Source organism: Bos indicus, chromosome 5, assembly GCF_029378745.1.
Source record: "Bos indicus isolate NIAB-ARS_2022 breed Sahiwal x Tharparkar chromosome 5, NIAB-ARS_B.indTharparkar_mat_pri_1.0, whole genome shotgun sequence".
In the NCBI taxonomy this organism is placed as follows: domain Eukaryota; kingdom Metazoa; phylum Chordata; class Mammalia; order Artiodactyla; family Bovidae; genus Bos; species Bos indicus.
Window position 1 is genome coordinate 88,970,021 of NC_091764.1, and position 19,724 is coordinate 88,989,744.

The 19,724-nt window shown below is 37.4% G+C and overlaps 1 protein-coding gene across 3 annotated transcripts in view; it reads right to left on the reverse strand.

Moving 5' to 3' along the window:
• Positions 1–14,321: 14,321 nt before the first annotated feature.
• The window catches only part of SLCO1C1 (solute carrier organic anion transporter family member 1C1), an 82,950-nt gene continuing 77,547 nt past the window's right edge, over positions 14,322–19,724 (reverse strand). For 2 of the 3 annotated variants that reach the window (XM_019961480.2, XM_070789994.1), the window contains 2 exons: positions 18,064–18,181; positions 14,322–16,547 (listed from right to left, as the gene is read on the reverse strand). In XM_019961480.2, coding sequence (XP_019817039.2) covers positions 16,325–16,547; positions 18,064–18,181 — 341 coding nt within the window. In that variant the 3' untranslated portion in view covers positions 14,322–16,324. Of the gene's footprint in view, positions 16,548–17,966; positions 18,182–19,724 lie in introns of all 3 variants that reach the window. The other variant, XM_019961481.2, reaches the window with a different exon arrangement.

Genomic DNA, 19,724 nt, shown 5'->3' on the forward strand with positions numbered 1-19,724 from the left:
GTCAGACCAGCAGTCCTTAACCTCTTAGGCACCAGGGACTGGTTTTTTGGAAGATAATTATCCCACAGACAAGGCTGGGGTCAGTGGGGTGGTGGTGTTGGTTTCAATTTCTCCTGCAGCTCCTCTCCTACTGTGTGGCCTGGTTTCTAAGAGGCCACGGACAGGCCCTGGGGTTTGGGGACCCCTGCATTTAAACCATTATTGTCTCTGTTGCTGATTCCCGGCCTTTCTTTGGTCTTAAAGCTGGTCAAGTACAGGTCTCCTAGGACTGTGGGGTGCAGTTGAACTTGTGCTTCACAGATAATCTAGTTTTTATTTATTTATTTTAATATAAATTTATTTATTTTAATTGGAGGCTAATTACTTTACAATATTATATTGGTTTTGCCATACATCAACATGAATCCACCACGGGTGTACACATGTTCCTCATCCTGAACCCCCCTCCCACCTCTCTCCCCATATCATCCCTCTGGGTCATCCCAGTGCACCAGCCCCAAGCATCCTGTATCCTGCATGGAACCTGGACTGGTGATTTGTTTCATATATGATATTATACATGTTTCAATAATTTGTAATTTTAATTGATGGTTTGTGGCCACCCTGTATCAAGCAAGTCTGTTGGCTCGGTTTTTCCATTAGTATTTTCTCATTTTATGTATTTTTGTTACATTTTGATAATACTCAGAATGTTTCAAATGTTTTCATTGTTTGTTATGGTGAACTGTGACCAGTGGTCTATAATGTTACTACCGTGTATGATTTGCTAAAGGCTGAAATGATGGTTAGCACTTTTTTTTTAGCAATATAAAGTATTATTGAATTAAGGTAAGTACACGGTTTTATGAAACATAATGTTGGGAATTCCTTGTGTCTGGTGGCTTAGGACTCTGAGGTCTCATTGTGGAGGGCCTAGGTTCAATCCTAGCCAAATGCTGGGGAGCTAAGGTTGCACACGTGGCATGGCAGCCATGTGGCATGGGTGAAGAAAAAAATATATGTATATAATGCTATTGCACACTTAATTGATTGTATTTACTTCATTGCAGTGGTCTGGAACAGAACCTGCAGAATTTCTGAGCTTTGCCTGTATTGAACCTGAAGAGGTCGTTGTGGTCACCTTTAACTTATAGCCAGATGGTCAGAAGCCCAGGTGATAATCTGCACTTGTGATTGGCTCTGAAGGGGACGGCCAGTCCTGTGGGATAAGCACTTAATCTGTGGCATCTGACAATTACTCTAAATAGAATTGAGTTTAATTGTAGGACACCCAGCTGGGGTTGGCAAAACGTTTGGTGTGGGGGAAGAATAAACTCTGCTTGAGAAAAATGGCGATTTTCTCTTTCTTTAAATGTTACATATGATACAGATAGCAAGCAGATAGGGGTTTTTTTGTTTTTGTCTTTTAAATTAATAGTCTCAGTTGAATACTTTTGGAACTTGACGTGATAATCCTAAAGTTATTCAGGAAAAATAAAGTGAGCATATTTAAGAAAAATTGTTTTCAATATTCATTTATTTTTTGGCTGCTCTGGTCTTTGCTGTTTTGCCTAGGCTTCCTTTAGTTGTGGGGAGTGGGGGCTACTCTCCAGTTGCAGTGTACGGGCTTGTCATTGTGGTAGGTCCCCTTGTTGTGGCTCAAAGGCCCTGGGGTACTGGCTCAGTAGTTGTGGTACAGGGCTTAGTTTCCAACATTCATGTGAAATCTTCCTGGACCAGCGATTAAACCCATGTTCCCTGCCTTGGCAGGTGGATTATTAACCGCTGGATCACCAGGGAAGTCCAAGAAATTTTGAAAATGAATCTTATGAAGGAAGACGTGAATTTTTAGAAATTAAAATGTATTTTTACATTTTATAGATATAATTCTTATATAGAGTGACTCTAGGCAGAAATAGGCATATTAATGAGATTAGAAAGTCCCCAGACACCCATAATTTAATAAGTTTTAAAGGTACAGAATCAGGACTTAAAAAAAAAACTTTTTGTATTGGGGTATATTAATTTAACAATGTTGTGATAGTTTCGGGTGAACAGCGAAGGGACTCAACCATACATATGCATGTATCCATTCTCCCCCAACTCCACTCCCGTCCAGGCTGCCACATAACACTGAGCAGAGTTCCATGCGCTCTACTGTAAGTCCTTGTTGGTTATCCATTTTAAACAGCAATGTGTACCTGTCTGTAATAAGTATTATTAAATTAATAGCATTGGGACAAGTGTCTACAATTTGTCAAACCAATGAGGCTGTTTGTCTCAAAATTTTACATCAAAAGAGATATTTTAAATATCTTTAGAAATTAAATTATAAATACAGATAAATATAGGTAATTGTATCATCTTAAGGTAAATTATTTTAAGCACATGAAAATATAAAATCTATAGAGAAAGGAGATATTTGATTGTATAAATTTTCAAAAAATCTTCAGCTTTAAAAATCAGATACAAAAATTTAAAATTTAGTCCCTGTTACAAGTTGAATTATGTTCCCCCCAAATTCATATTTTAAAGCCCTAACAGCCAGAACCTCAGAATATGAGTGCATTTGGCGATAGGGCTTTAAATATGTAATTAAGCTAAGATGACCATTGAAATGGCCCTAACCCAATAGAGTTTTAGGATTGGTTCTTAAAACAAGAGATCAGGACAGAAAAAGAGACCCCAAGAATACATACATAGAGACAAAAGACCATGTAAGCACAGTGAGAAGACAGCCATCTGCAAGCCAAGATGAGAGTCCTCAAAAGGAAAAAAAAAAAAAAAAAACTTGCCAAACGTTAACCTTGGACTTCTAGCCTCTAGACTGTGAGAAAATACATTTCTGTTGTTTGAACTTTACCCAGGGTGGTATTTTGTTGTGACATCTCTAGCAAACTAATACAGCTCCCAAATTAGAAAAATAATTATTATATTGGGACACAATAATGGTTAACATTATCAATAAGACAACTGCCACAATAAACATATAAGCAAGGCTATGAACACAATCTATAAAATGAAAGATATGACCAATACACATATAAAATTTTAACGCACTAGCAAAGACTTCAAATTCAAAACTTTAAGATGCCATTTTTAATTTATAAAATTGATAAATTAGTGAAGTTTGAGGACAGCTAATTCCCAAGTGGCTCAGTGCTAAAAGAATCTGCCTGCCAATGTAGGAGACATGGGAGACTCAGATTTGATCCCTGAGTAAGGAAGATCCCCTAGAGGAGGAAATGGCAACACACTTCAGTATTCTTACCTGGAAAATTGCCGGGACAGAGGAGCTGGTGGGCTATAGTCCTTGGGGTCCCCAAAAGTCAAACACAACTGAGTGTGAGTACACACACATATTTGTTTCAAGTAAAAAAAAAATATATATATATACTATGAAACATAATGATGGGAAGACTCAAGATTATGAAATTATCAGTTACTCAGGTTGGTACTGGGCTTCTCAGATGGCACTGCTGCTGCTGCTGCTGCTGCTGCTGCTAAGTCGCTTCAGTCGTGTCCGACCCTGTGTGACCCCATAGACAGCAGCCCACCAGGCTCCCCCATCCCTGGGATTCTCCAGGCAAGAACACTGGAGTGGGTTGCCATTTCCTTCTCCAATGCATGAAACTGAAAAGTGAAAGTGAAGTTGCTCAGACGTTTGTGACTCTTAGTGACCCCATGGACTGCAGCCCACCAGGCTCCTCCGCCCATGGGATTTTCAAGGCAAGAGTACCGGAGTGGGTTGCCATTGTCTTCCTGTCAATGCAGGAGACAGAAAAGACGTGGGTTTGATCCCTGGGTCAGGAAAATCCCCTGGGGGAGGAAATGGCAACCCACTCCAGTATTCTTGCCTGGAGAATCCCATGGACAGAGGAGTCTGGCAGGCTACAGTCCATGGGGTTGCAAATAATCAGACACAACTGAAGCAACTTAGCACGCAAGGTTGATTTTAGTAGATTACATGATATTGTGAAACTATGATTTATAATAAGAACAGAGCTCCTAAAACCACTGGAATTCTCTAAGTGATAAAGTTGAAAAGAGCATCTTTGTTCTTTCTAACAAGCCCCTTTCAACCACCTGAGTTTATGTATAAGCAGTAATTTTAGTAAAGTCCCAAAGGAGGTGGGGCTGGTTGCCAGGGAAACCAACTGTTTGAACCACTGCAACTTTCAGCCCCCTTCCTTACCACCTCCAGGGATGGGAGACAGGCTGGAGGTTGATTTAATCACTAATGGTCAATGACTTAATATTGCTTATCCATTAAAACCTCCATTAAAAAAAAACAAACATAATGGGATGTGTGGTTTCAGACAACTTCCAGGTTGGTAAACAAGTGCAGGAGTTAGGAGGGTGATGCACCTGGAGAGGATGTGAAAACTTCCTACTCTCCTACACACCTTGCCCCATGCATTTCTTCCATCTGCCTATTCCTGAGTTGTACCTTGTCACAGTAAATCAGTAATCTAATAAGTCTTCCTGAGTTCTATGAGCTGTCTGGGGATTACCTTCTTTTATTGTGTTTGTGGTCAGGCCACACCTGGTGGCTGTTCTGTTCTCTGTACACCTCCTGCCCACCTGCTTCACCTACACCCTACTCACTTACCTGGCCTTCTTACATACTTGCCCCAGACCCCAGCCACTGATTGCTCTTATTAAAAGGCAGTGAGGGGGCGGTTCCCTGGGAACAGATAAAATCAACCTGAATTCAATTCCTCCTATAACTGGCAATATACCCCTCCCCCTGGAAGCCAGACTGCGGCCCTATCCTGCTCACCATCTGCCTCACAAGGTGGAGTGTTGCTCCAGGACCTTGCTTCAGAGTGGTAAGCTGCCCTCATCCGACTGGTTTGGTGGAAGACAGTTTTCCTGTGGACAAGGCTGGGGGCGGTGGGGTGGTGATGGTGGTTTCAGTCTCTCCCCCATCTCCTCTCCTGCTGTGTGACCTGGTTTCTAAGAGGTCATGGATGGGCACAAGGGTTTGCAGACCCCTGCCTTAAACCATTGTCTCTGTTGCTGACACCTGTCCTTTCTTCTTGTCTTAAATTTGGACAAGTATAGGTCTCCTAAGACTGCGGGATGTAGCGCAACTCGTGCTTCACAGATAATTGCGTTTTTTTTTTTTTTTTTTTTTCTGATTGATGGTTTGTGACCACCCTGTGTCAGGCAAGTCTGTTGGCTCTGTTTTTCCAATAGTATATGCTCACCCTTGTGTCTGTGTCATATTTTAGTAATTTTCAGAATATTTCAAACGTTTTCATTATTATAGTGAACTGTAATCAATGGTCTATAAGGTTACTACTGTGTATGAATTGGTAAAGGCTGAGATGATGGTTAGCATTTTTTAGCAATATAAAGTATTATTTAAGGTATGTACATTGTTTTATTAGATATAATGTGGGAATTTCCTGTTGATCCAGTGGTAAGGACTCTGAGCTCTCATTGCTGAGGGTCTGGGTTCAATCCCTTCTAAGGGCCCAGGGAACTAAGATCCCACAAGTGGCATGTCAGTTGTCTGGTGAAAGCAAAAAAAAAAAAAAAAAGATATAATGCTATTCACACTTAATTGATTCTATTCACTTTATTGAGGTGGCCTGAAAGTGAACCAGCAGTATTTCTGAGGTTTGCCTGTTATGAACCTGAGCTTGTGGTCATCTTTTATTTATAGCCAGATGGTCAGAAGCCCAGGTGATAACCTGTACTTGTGATTGGCCTCTGAAGGGGATGCCCAGTCCTGTGGGATGAGCACTTAATCTGTGGCATCTGACAATTACTCTAAATAGATAGAATTGAGTTAAAGTTTAGGACACTTAAGGGCTTCCCTGGTAGAACAGCTGGTAAAGAATCCACCTGCATAGTGGAAGACCTGGGTTTGATCCCTGGGTTAGGAATTCCCTGGAGAAGGGAACGGCTACCCATTCCAGTATTCTGGTCTGGAGAATTCCATGGACTGTATAGTCCATGGGGTTGTAAAGCGTTGGACATAACTGAGTGACTTTTATTTTCACTTTAGGACACCCAGCTGGGGTTGGTGAAATGGTTGGTGGTGGGTGTGGGGAGACACCCTGCTTGAGAAAGTGGGAATTTTCTTTTACTTAAATGTCATATATAGTACGGAGAGGAAGCAGGTAGGTTTTTTTTTTTTTTTCCCTCTTTTAGATTAATAGTTTCAATTGGGTATTTTTGGAACTTGACATAATAATCCTGAATTTATTCAGGGGGAAAAAAAGTGAGCATATTTAAGAATTTTTTCAGTATTTATTTTTGGCTGTGCTGGGTCTTCGTTGTTGCTTGGCTTTCTCTTGTTGTGGTGAGTAGGGGCTGCTCTCTAGTTGCGGCGCTTAGCCTCTCATTGAGGTGGCTTCTCTTGTTGTAGAGCCTGGGCTTTAGGGCACCCTGGCTTCAGTACTTGTGGCACGTGGCTCAGGAGTTGCAACCAGGAGCTTAGTTGCTCCATGACTCATGGAATCTTTCAGGGCCAGGGATGTAACTCATGTCCTGCATTGGCAGATAGATTCTTAACCACTGGGCCACGAGGGAAGTCCAAGAACTTTTGAAAATGAATCATATGAAGGAAGACATCAATTGTTAGAAACTGAAATGTGCTTTTACATTTTACAGTTATAATTTTTATATAGAGTGATCCTAGACAGAAATAGGTATATTAATTAAACTAGAAAGTCCCCAAACACCCATAATGTAAGAAGTTTTAAAGGTGGAGAATAAGGATTATTAAATTAACAGTATTGGGTTGTGTCTAACCATTTGTCAAAATAATGGGATTCCTTATCTCAAAATACTACATCAAAATAAACTGAGATATTTTAAATATCTTAGCTTTAGAAATTAAATTATAAAACAGGTAGATGTAAGTAATCATCATCTTAAGGTAAGAAAATTCTTTTAAGCACATATGCAAATATAGAATCTATAGAGAAAGGAGATATTTGACTATATAAAATTTTTAAATGTATAAATTTAAAAAATCACATTAAAAAATTAAAATTTAGCCCCTGTTACGTGTTGAATGTCTTTCTCCCCAGATTTGTATGTTAAAGACCTAGTATGTAGTACCTCAGAATATGAGTGTATTTGGTGATAGAGTCTTTAAAGATGTGATTAAGCTAGTGATAAAGAATCCACCTGCCAATGCAGGAGATGCAAGAGATGCAGGTTTAATCCCTGGGTTGGGAAGATCCCTGGAGTAGGAATACCCATTCCAGTATTCTTGCCTGGGAAATCTCATGGACAGAGGAGCCTGGAGGGCTATAGTTTAAGGGATCACAAAGAGTCAGACAAGACTGAACATGCAAGCCTAAGTTAAAATGAGGCCATTAGAATGGGCCTGCCTGAGTCCAGTCATTCTGGTTCCTATAAAAAGAAATTAGGACAGAAAAAGAGACACTGAGGACTCATATGCACAGAGAAAAGACTGTGTAAGCACAGTAAGAAAGCAGTCATCTGCAGGCCAAGACTAGAACCCACACAAAGAAACAACAAAACTTGCCAAGCATTGACCTTGAACTTCTAGCCTCTAGACTGTGAGAAAACACATTTTCTGTTGTTTGAGCTTTATCCAGGATGGTATTTTGTTGTGGCAGCTTTAGGAAACTAATAGAGCCCCCATATTAAAAAAAAATGGTTATTATACATGGGACACAATAATGATTAGTATCATTAAATCTATAACCATAAACATATAAGCAAGGCTGTGAACACAATCTATAGAAGAAGAAATAAGAAATATGATCAATACACATATAAAAGTTTTAAGTCACTAGTAAAGACATTAAAATAAAAATATTGAGATACCATTTCAACATATACAGTTGATTAATTAGTGAAGCTTGAGGAGAGCTAATCTTTTAAGTGTTGTTTGTGTCAGGCTCTACTATCTTTGTCTTTTGGAATGCTGTTGATTTGTATGTCTGAAATATTCTATCACTAGGAATCTATTTTAAATAAAGATAAGGAGAGGATGCATGCACAGAAGTTGCCTTGTAGATTTGTTTATATAGCAAAAAGATTTAGAAAGTAAAAATTATTAATAACTTTAAAGTTGTAAATCCTTGATTATATTAGTAAAAAAAAAATATTGGACTTGTGGGTAGGAGTGGATGTTGGAAGTAAAAACTTTTTAGTTAAAAGTTTTAAAGTTTTAGCTTTATTGAGCAATAATTGACATATACCCATTCATCTGTTGACAAACATGTAGTTTTCATACAAGATCTTGTCTATTGTGAATAATGATGCAATGAACATAGAAGGGTGGATATATCTTTGAGATTCTGTTTTTATTTCCTTTAGATATATTCCTAGAAGTGAAATTGTTGGATTATATGGTAATTATATTTTAATTTTTTGAGGAATCTCCATACTGTTTTCAATAGTGGCTGCACAAATGTATTAATAATTCCTACCAATAGTGTACAAGTGTTCTCTTTTTCCACATCTTTCCCAACACTCACGTCTGGTCTTTTTGATGGTAGCCATTCTAACAGGTGTGAAGTGGTATCTTGTGGTTTTGATTTACATTTCCCTGATGATTAGTGATATTGAGCATCTTTTCACATATCTGTTAGCCATTTGTATATTTTCTTTGGAAAATGCTTATTCAGATGCTGTGCCCATTTTTAAATCAGTGTGTTTCTTTTACCCTTGAGCTCTATGAGTTGTTTATTTTGGATATTTACCACTTACATGATTTGCAAATATTTTCTTCCACTCCATAGGTTGCATTTTCATTTTGTTGAGGGTCTCCTTTGCTGTGCAGTAGCTTTTTAGTTTTATGTAGTCCCACATATTTATTTTTGCTATTGTTGTGCTTGCTTTTGGTGCAAATCTAGAAAACCATGCCATGACTAATGTCAAGGAGCTGATCCCTATTTTTCTTCTAGGAGCTTTATGGTTTCAGGTCTTACATTTAAGTCTTTAAAACTTAACATTTTGAATATTTAATCTTACATGAAGAAAGTCAATAGATAACATTTATTGTCTGATTCTTGGTATTTTTAAAAAAGGAGAATGATATCAATGTATATTTTTATAATTTTGGGTTAGCCAATTGCAGAATATTTCCCAGATTGCTAAAAAAGTGGCTGTAACTTCTATATTGCTGAGAAATAAAAGCAAAAATATAATACATATAGCATATGAAAGAATGTAAGGAAAGCATAAGGGAAAATTTAATGAATAATATAACAAAACTAAAACCAAAATATGTGATAATTAAATGACTTATTGATATGCAAAATTTAAAAGTGGAAATAAAATTCAATTTGGAACTGTTAACAAATGTCTAATGTTAAACAAAGTACAGGAAACTTTTAAAAATAAAGGAAGGACCAAAGATATATCAAGTAAACATAATAAAGCAGAAATGACAATATTAATTAATGAAGATAATTATTTAAAAATAAAAGTCAAAGTATTAACTATGACAAAGTTTTAATAATCAAATATATACATTATAATAGTTGTGAAATACAATGTTCAATTCTACGAATAAAACCTTTTTAAAAGTAGAAGTAATTCACAAAAATTTGTTCAATTATAATTGGGAGATTTTGACATATTATAACTCTAAAGCCTTGAAGAGAAAACAGGAAAGAAAATAAATATCAAAAGATATGAGTAGTATAATTGTTTGGTTTGGTAAATATATATGTAGTATTATCCTCTATAATCAATAAACATACTTTATTTTCAAAATCTGAATATTTTCAAATATTGATGACTGCCTTAAATCCTCAAATTTCCAAAATGATAAAGTGAGTAGGCTACATTCCCTAATTATAAATGTAGTTAGTTAATCTAAAAACTTAAAATTTAAACTGAAATATTCAAACACAGGGAAATTTTGAATCATTCTACTTTTAGAGAAAATAGGAATTCTGAATCAAATAGAAAATCAAGAATGCATTTGTAAACAGTTAGGAAAATATTCTGGGTACTGCAGTATGGCAAAACTTTGTATTACGAATAAAACTGAAGATTAAGGCATGTTAAATTTTCTAAGCTAGATCATACAGTTATATGCCTACTCATCAAGTATTTAGGTAAGTAATTTTTTTTTTAGGTAAATAGTTGTGTGTGTTTTTTTTTTTAAGCATGCATAAACAAAGTAGAAGGGAAAAAAAAATTAAGTAGCAGGGAAACAGAATCCAAATGCTCTTTCTCTGAAAAGTCCAGTGAAACAAGTTCCTGGCAAGCACAATATGCAAAAAAGACAAATCCAAATACACGAAATTAAGAATGGGAAAAGCATAATAATTATCTTAATTTCTCTAAGCTTACAATATTAAAAATGTCTTTTAAAAACTTGGAAAATTTTTCTAGAAAAATTTACAAATGTTGAAAATTGAAATCAGTAAACAAATTTTTTTTGGAAAAGCTACAATAACCAATACACAACTTTTCAAGGTATTATTTCTCAAAAAAGTCTAAAATGTAAGAGCAGCAGATAGTTCCTGTGCTACAAAATCTTTTCCAGACATTTAAAAATAAGATAGTTTTCTAGTTAATTTTATAAAACTGCATAATCCTGATATCAGAAGCTGACAAAGATAGCAACATTTTTAATAAAGAGGAGGATAAACTTGTGTTTTCCAAATATATTGTATGGAAGATTAGTCAGGTCCAAGACTTGTTAATAAAGCTGTAGATTTAATGCCAAATAAATTTGAAATGCACACTCCCTTTTAATGCCAAATAAATTTGAAATGCACACTCCCTTTTTAGGACATTGGTAATCTACAGAATCACATCAAAGAATCAGAGATTCTGCAAACATGTGAGAGCTAACATTAAATATTCCAAAATTATACAAACATAAAACAGTTTTAAACATCACACTTATTAATATTTAAATATGCTACCATTAGGCTGGTTCATAGTAGGTCCTCATTAAATATGTTTTCCTTCTTTTTAATTTTTTTCCTAATGGTAGATTCCATAACTTCAACAGTAGATGGTGTTGACAATGATCATGATCGTAAGCTTCAAGCCTTTCCTATGTGTAACAGTTGCAGAGTTGACATTTTAACAATGTGAAAATAGAGGTACAGCTAACAGGAAGATATACCAGAGTTTGCAGATATAAAGGGAAGGGAGCGGATCTCTAAGGTCTTCATTTTATAGAGTGGGGAAAATTATAATACTCAATGTTTATTGAATAAGAAATGAAGGTATCAATGTGATATTTGAGGAAACTAGAATAGTGACCTCACTATGTAGAGATTACTGAGGGATGAGTAAGTGAAATTAGTTCTAATCTAATAGAACACTGACATAATCAGTCAATAAACATTGCCCACGATAATAAATCAAGAAAGGGGTGTGTGCATACTATTTAAAGATAATGGAAGTGACCATCAGAAAAACCAACAAAACAAACTGGTTAGAAGTAATTCCCTTGAGGAACAGAAGTGAAGGTGTGGAGGACTGTTTACTTCTCATTTTAAATCATTTGATTTTTTTTAACCATGTGCATGATTTAGTATGCTAAAACTTCTCTAACGTCCATGTGCAAAATTGGCTTTCAGCAAAGTTAGTGGAAGACAACAATTTAGGATCTGAGAGAGTTAATTCCTAGACAGATTGATAAGAAGTCCAGGGTCCCCAAGGAGAAGAAAGGGGTCTGGAGCTCTCGAAATGGAGATAGGGGTCTGGAATTCTCAAGGAGGAGAGGACAAACTTTTTTTTGTCTACATTCCTTGAAAGTGAAGTCACTCAGTTGTGTTGGACTCTGCGACCCATGGACTGTAGCCCACCAGGCTCCTCTGTCCATGGGATTCTCTAGGCAAGAATACTGGAGTGGGTTGCCAGTTCCTTCCAGTCTTCAGTTCAGTTCAGTTCAGTTCAGTTGCTCAGTCATGTCCAACTCTTTGCGACCTCATGAATCGCAGCATGCCAGGCCTCCCTGTTCAACACCAACTCCCGAAGTTCACTCAGACTCACGTCCATCGAGTCAGTGGTGCCATCCAGCCACCTCAACCTCTGTCGTCCCCTTCTCCTCCTGCCCCCAATCCCTCCCAGCATCAGAGTTTTTTCCAACGAGTGAACTCTTCGCATGAGGTGGACAAAGTACTGGAGTTTCAGCTTTAGCATCATTCCTTCCAAAGAAATCCCAGGGCTAATCTCCTTCAGAATGGACTGGTTGGATCTCCTTGCAGTCCAAGGGACTCTCAAGAGTCTTCTCCAACACCACAGCTCAAAAGCATCAATTCTTCAGTGCTCAGCTTTCTTCACAGTCCAACTCTCACATCCATACATGACCACTGGAAAAACCATAGCCTTGACTAGATGGACCTTTGTTGGCAAAGTAGTCTTTGCTTTTCAATATGCTATCTACGTTGGTCATAATTTTCCTTCTAAGGAATAAGCGTCTTTTAATTTCATGGCTGCAATCACCATCTGCAGTGATTTTGGAGCCCCCCAAAATAAAGTCTGACAATGTTTTCACTGTTTCCCCATCTATTTACCATGAAGTAATGGGACCAGATGCCATGATCTTTGTTTTCTGAATGTTCAGTTTTAAGCTAACTTTTTCACTCTCCTCTATGACCTTCTTCACTTTCTGCCATAAGGGTGGTGTCATCTGCATATCTGAGGTTACTGATATTTCTCCCAGCAATCTTGATTCCAGCTTGTGCTTCTTCCAGCCCAGCATTTCTCATGATGTACTCTGCATGTAAGTTAAATAAGCAGGGTGACAATATACAGCCCTGACGTACTCCTTTTCCTATTTGGAACCAGTCTGTTCCATGTCCAGTTCTAACTGTTGCTTCCTGGCCTGCATACAGGTTTCTCAAGAGGCAGGTCAGGTGGTCTGGTATTCCCATCTCTTTAAGAATTTTCCACAGTTTATTGTGATCCACACAGTCAAAGGCTTAGTCAATTACAAAATTCAGTATAAATTCTGTACTAGGGATTATACAACAACAATGTATCCTGCTTGAGGACAGTTTCTTCTTCCTGAAAACCTTCTGGCTAATCCTGCTATCTTAAAATGTAAATTATGGGAATGGGTGTAGTTAGATCTTTACAACCTCCAGACATTCTTTTGATTCATTGTAATAACTAATTAAAAGGTATATAACTCCATTGCTAACACTAGCAAGGGGGGTACTCTTTCTACCTCCTTCTGATGTCTATGTCAGAAGCTTTCTCTATCTCTTTTATACTTTAATAAAACTCTATTGCACAAAAGCTCTGAGCGATCAAGCCTCGTCTCTGGCCCTGGATTGAATTCTTCTCCTCCGGAGGCCAAGAATCCCAGCATCTATTCATGGTTCAGCAACAACCTTTCAGATCTAGGTTAATATGGGTATAACATAGCTGTTTGAATTTGATCAACCTCAGATTTAATCTTGGCTTTACCATCTATGAGAACACCTTGGCCTTGGAAGAGTCACTAAAACTCTCTAAGCTTTCTCTGAAACTTCATATCAGTACTCACACCTAACACATAAGTTATTTTGACCTTTGAAATTGAGATAATGTGTCTAAAGCATTTAGCACAGGTAAAGAGAGTGCTTAATTAATTAATATTAATTGTTATACTTAAAATTGTTATAACAATTATAGCCAGACATGTTACAGTCAATTTGCTCTTTCAGTCTCCTTTTATGTCTGACTCTACAAATTTATAGTAAGTGAAGATTTCTTAAATTCACATACTCACAACATTCTTCCAGCTATTTTTAGGTGTTTTATATTGTTTGCTTTTATTACTGGCTTTAGAGGTATCATAATATAATGGGAGAAGCCAGCATTAGTGTGACTGCCTCCACCTTGAGCAAGTTATGTAATCCAATTTAAGTCACTCCATTTATAAAATTATACTGCTAGAGCATTACCTGTCTGAAGGTTAGAGTGAATCAGATGTTCTTTTGAGGTGTTGGTGACCTCCAGGGATCATGAATGTACAGTAAATGAATAGACTGGTGCAATTGTGGGATCCCACACATCTGTCAAGGCCTTACCTCTAATATTTGGCCCTGGGGCTGAGAGAATCTCTGAAATGGGGTTTGGTTTGTCAAAAAAAAAAAAAAAAAAAAAATCATTTATTTTCTGAGCCATAAAAAAATCTCTTTTCTTCTGTCAGATGAATTTACTCATCTAAAGCATCAAGGTTCCTTTTACTAAATTCACTTTGACCTAAATGATATCCTCCTATACCATACAGCTGAATTTAGTATGTATAATTCCACTGTTCAAGTAATGGGTATGCATAAAAATATGCTTTTTGTTGACAGTTGGTGTTTTTATGAAAAAGTCATTATAAATATCCTTTATGCTAATTTTTATTTTTCAAGTCATTCAGGAGTACATTGGATAGGATCCTGTTTAGAAATTTACTTGCAAAGAAGTTATTTTTCAGGATATTGCTACAAAGGCTTTGAAAAATAAAGAGGATGTGGGAGACAGGATGAGGAACTTGAATTTTAATTACATCTCTACAAAGAAAACTCTTGACAAGTGTACCTACTCACCCATTCAGTAAATATTTGTTATGGGTAAGACTGATACTGAGACAACAAAAGGGATTTTTGCTCACAAATTAGTGCAGCAGCAGCAGGTTTAAAGTAGGCCTTCTAGAAACAAAACCAGTCTATGTTCATTTAAAAAAATAGCAAAATAGGAAATAATCTTGTACCACCAATTCAAATAAAAGGGAAAAATTAATATATATTTAAAGAAGTTTTTTCTGTTCTCCACCCCCACACTTTTCATCTCTGGTTTTTTCCATTCATCATATTCTCAGGACTGGTACATAAGGGGGGAAATTTAGAGACTATAAACCTTTTTGTCTGTACTATATGATCCTTGAACTATGTGAGTAAGGTGACTGCATTTCTCAGCTGGACCTTTTTGTTTAACTTGGTCTCCTAAGAAATACTTCAAAAAGGCATGTTGTTGGGAGTTCCCTGTTTGTGTTTTCTGAAGGCTGCTAAGAACAAGACTTTACTTGTGGGGAGGGGTGGATCTACCTAAGTCTGTGTTTCTTGGGAAGGTCAGGCCCCTCCCAGGGTGCAGCTGTGATAGAGGAAGACGTAACACATCGCAGAGCTGAAGATTAGAGATGGCGGACTGCTGAATCTGCTAGTTTTAGTGAGAGCAAGACCAGGACGTCAGTCAAGAGGAAATGCCTGGCTTGACTTTTTCAGTTGCAGACAGAGAACTATATGGCAGGGTGTACCAGTGGTACCTCCCCATCCGGAAACCTTGAGACAGATGCCAGGAAGGGCACCAAAAGGGACCATACCCACCACCACCCAACCCATCACTCTGTGTTCCTATCATAATATATAAGTTCACTGTAGATTTTCAGAAATTTCAAATATATATCAGTACCATGTCACAGTCATAAGTCTGGAGCTACTTATAGACTTTAAAATGTGGGCAGTATGAACAATATTTTTTACTCCATTAAATTCATAGAAGGACAGGAAAGCATATAAATTTTATTACTTCACAACTATGGTCACTTAAAAAAAATCTCACACAAAAAGTAGAAATAATGAACAGCAGAAGAGTTAGTAATTCAAAATTCGAATCCTCCAAGATCATTTGCAATGATAGAGCAAATAGATACTATATAGATTGATATAGTAATCTATATCAGTTACTGTATTTCAAAAGAAAGGAGCTTAAAATGAAATCTTCCTCTACATGTTCTTACTCTATCCAAACATCATTATTGAGTTGATATTTGAAGGATGATGTTTCTTAGGTAGGTCATGCTAGTAGCAAAGAATCTACTCTGCTAGTGCACGAGACAATAGAGACACACGTTCAGTCCCTGGGTCAGGAAGATCCCCCGGCATAGGAAATGATGGCAACCTACTCTAGAGGCCTTGCCTGGAAAATTCCATGGACCAGAGGAGCCTGGCGGGCTACAGTCTGTGGGGTTGCAGAGAGTCAGATACAACTGAGTAACTGAACACACATGCAAAATGTTTAATGTTTTTCCTTAAGTATTCTCTAATCCCAGGCAAGTATGTCAGTTTGGAAATTACATACAGCCATTAAATTAAATTGACAATTGTTCTACTAGAAGTACAGCTAATATGTCAATGGGCAGAGAAAAAATTCAGCAGAATGAGTAAATAATATAAGGAATTTGTTTATAAATTAAAACATTTAAGATTAACTTTACCATCTACATCTTCTATAACATGATTAATTATATTTGTTATCAGGTACAGTATCAAAAACAAAGTAGACAGCTTTTTGAAAGGAGAAAGAATTCACACACTTAAAACCCTTCTGATTAAAATTGGTTTGCAGAATTTCCAGAAATCAGAAAACATGGCTTCAAGTCACCACCATTTTTCTAAAGTTGTGTTTCCTTGCCTGGCCAATAGTTGGGTTGTAGCAAATGATCACTTGTAGTACAATTCTCCTTCCTGATTCTTGTTGACACCATTGTTCTTTCTCTCTTGGTTCTGAAGCTTCGGTGTTTTGAAACATAATTTTTTTTTAAAGTGAAAAGCACTGCAGTACTTAGGAAAATGGACATTATGCCAAGCATCATGGTTAGTCCCAGATATATATGTCTAGAAGAAGACAGAATCTCAGTCTTAATTATTGTAGCTATCCAATTTTAAATAAAATATAGTAATATCCCAAAATATCAATATCAATGAAATCAGTCAATATCAGTAAAACTATCATGAGGATGGTTTTCTTTAAGAATGCCGATTCAGTGGCTATAAAAGGCCTTTCTGTGAACATTTGACAGACTATTGAAGGCAGTAAGCTAATATAAAGCAAATTTTTAGTAGTACCATCATTTTCAGTTACTGCTAATTATATAATCCTTTCCATCCTCTCTGTAACTTATTTCCTTAGACCAGGTGACTATATACCTGTTTGCTTAGAACAGTCCCAGCATAAGCTAGCATCAGCTAGTGTTGTCGCAGGTCAATCTGCCCCCTTTCCTTGTCAAAAATATCCAAATTTGAATGATAAATTATATGGTTATCCTCCCCTTGAAACTTGCCCAAATTCACTCCTACAGAAAAACTGCAAGAAGTGACATTAAGGGGGAATTGGAGATCTCAGTACACTAGAGTGACCTAAGCAAACCAGAGGTTTACATCAGTATCTTCCATGAGAAGCCTTTAGTTCTATTAGATCCTAAGACATGAAAGTCTGAAAGCACAGGTTGAATTATTCATGCTGGTCACCTTGTATGTACACTCACAGTCTCTGAGTTACATTGTCTTTACAGAAAATATAGCCTGGGTAAATGTGAATAAAGTGCCAATTTTCCTCATAGATCAGGTGTCTTTCAAAGACCAACATAAATTTCTCACATATCATCAAAGCCTATTAAGTCAAGCAAATTTATTTGAGATGGTCAGCTCAATTCACATCCAACTTCCAACTTCCAGGGTTTAGCACTGTTTATTTTTCTAGAGAATACTCAGCATGTAAATTGGAAAAAAAAAAAAAGTCCTCCTTGCTTTTAAGCCATTGAAGCAATAAGGGGACTAAATGTTTGCTGAATTGCACTGAATGATACCATAGTGAAAAATCCATGCCCTCAACCCCGTACACACATAGAGAAAACCTTTTACTTTTATGCATTTCAAGTACTGGAATAATTGAACATCAGTTTGGCAATAGAAGCCGGACAGATTTAGAGCCAAATCCAAATCTTGCCCAGGGGGATTATATCTGACGTAAATGGGACAGTTTGGCTCAGTTTGGCGGGGGCAGGGGGGAAAGAATTAAACCCCAAATGTGACCTAAATCTAAATGCTTCTGAGTTTCAGGGACTTAACTGAGTTGTGTGCATAAACTTTGAAAATCCTACTCTATTCTGAAATCTTCTGTCTTATCTTTTTTAAATGATGGGAGTCAAGATTAAGAATGAAAGAAAACAAAAGATCTAGCCAAATGGTCAGATAATAATAGAATTATTCTATAACACAGAACAAACTTCTGGATTAGATTCTCCTTTTCTTTACAAATGATGAAACTATGTGAGGATTATTCGTGCCGGTTGTCTCTTGCAAACCTGGCATGTGGTAGCAATGAGATTTAGGAAATTGTTTGATACGATACCTGAAAGCATTTGAATCATACAATCTACAGGATCCTTTACTTCCACATCTTTTAAATCCCCACTTGAGGCATGAAGTATCAATCAGAACTCCAAAATATATGGGAGATGGGATTCCTGCTGTGAGAAAAACAAATAATTGCCATTAAAAATATATGCATATCTTTTTGGTTAGCCTACAAAGAATGACTCTCAGAAACCACATTCTGGTCTCCTGGAGAGGCCCTGCTATTTCCAAAGAAGTGAATTTGGGACAGAATGTGGTTTCTGAGAGTCATTCTTTGTTCAGTTTAGTTCAGTTGCACAGTCGTGTCCGACTTTCTGTGACCCCATGAATCACAGCACGCCAGGGTTCCCTGTCCATCACCAACTCCCGGAGTTCACTCAAACTTATGCCCATTGAGTCGGTGATGCCATCAAGCCATCTCATCCTCTGTCGTCCCCTTCTCCTCCTGCCCTCAGTCCCTCCCAGCATCAGAGTCTTCTCCAATGAGTCAACTCTTCGCATGAGGTGGCCAAAGTATTGGAGTTTCAGCTTCAGCATCAGTCCTTCCAATGAACACCCAGGACTGATCTCCTTTAGGATGGACTAATTGACCTCCTTGCAGTCCAAGGGACTCTCAAGAGTCTTCTCCAACACCACAGTTCAAAAGCATCACCTCCACTAACTTTGTTCATAGTGATGCTTTCTAAGGCCCACTTGACTTCACATTCCAGGATGTCTGGCTCTAGGTCAGTGATCACACCATCGTGATTATCTGGGTCGTGAAGATCTTTTTTGTACAGTTCTTCTGTGTATTCTTGCCACCTCTTTTTAATATCTTCTGCTTCTGTTAGGTGCATACCATTTCTGTCCTTTATCGAGCCCATCTTTGCATAAAATGTTCCTTTGGTATCTCTGATTTTCTTGAAGAGATCCCTAGTCTTTCTGATTCTGTTGTTTTCCTCTATTTCTTTGCATTGATCGCTGAAAAAGGCTTTCTTATCTCTTCTTGCTATTCTTTGGAACTCTGCATTCAGATGTTTATATCTTTCTTTCCTTTTCTCCTTTGCTTTTCGCTTCTCTTCTTTTCACAGCTATTTGTAAGGCCTCCTCAGACAGCCATTTTGCTTTTTTGCATTTCTTTTCTATGGGAATGCTCTTGATCCCTGTCTCCTGTACAATGTCACGAACCTCATTCCATAGTTCATCAGACACTCTATCTATCAGATCTAGGCCCTTAAATCTATTTGTCACTTCCATTGTATAATCATAAGGGATTTGATTTAGGTCATACCTGAATGGTCTAGTGGTTTTCCCTACTTTCTTCAATTTAAGTCTGAATTTAGCAATAAGGGGTTCATGGTCTGAGCCACAGTCAGCTCCTGGTCTTGTTTTTGCTGACTGTATAGAGCTTCTCCATCTTGGGCTGCAAAGAATATAATCAATCTGATTTCGGTGTTGACCATCTGGTGATGTCCATGTTTAGAGTCTTCTCTTGTGTTGTTGGAAGAGGATGTTTGTTATGACCAGTGCATTTTCTTGGCAAAACTCTATTAGTCTTTGCCCTGCTTCATTCCGTATTCCAAGGCCAAATTTGCCTGTTACTCCAGGTGTTTCTTGACTTCCTACTTTTGCATTCCAGTCCCCTATAATGAAAAGGACATCTTTTTTGGGTGTTAG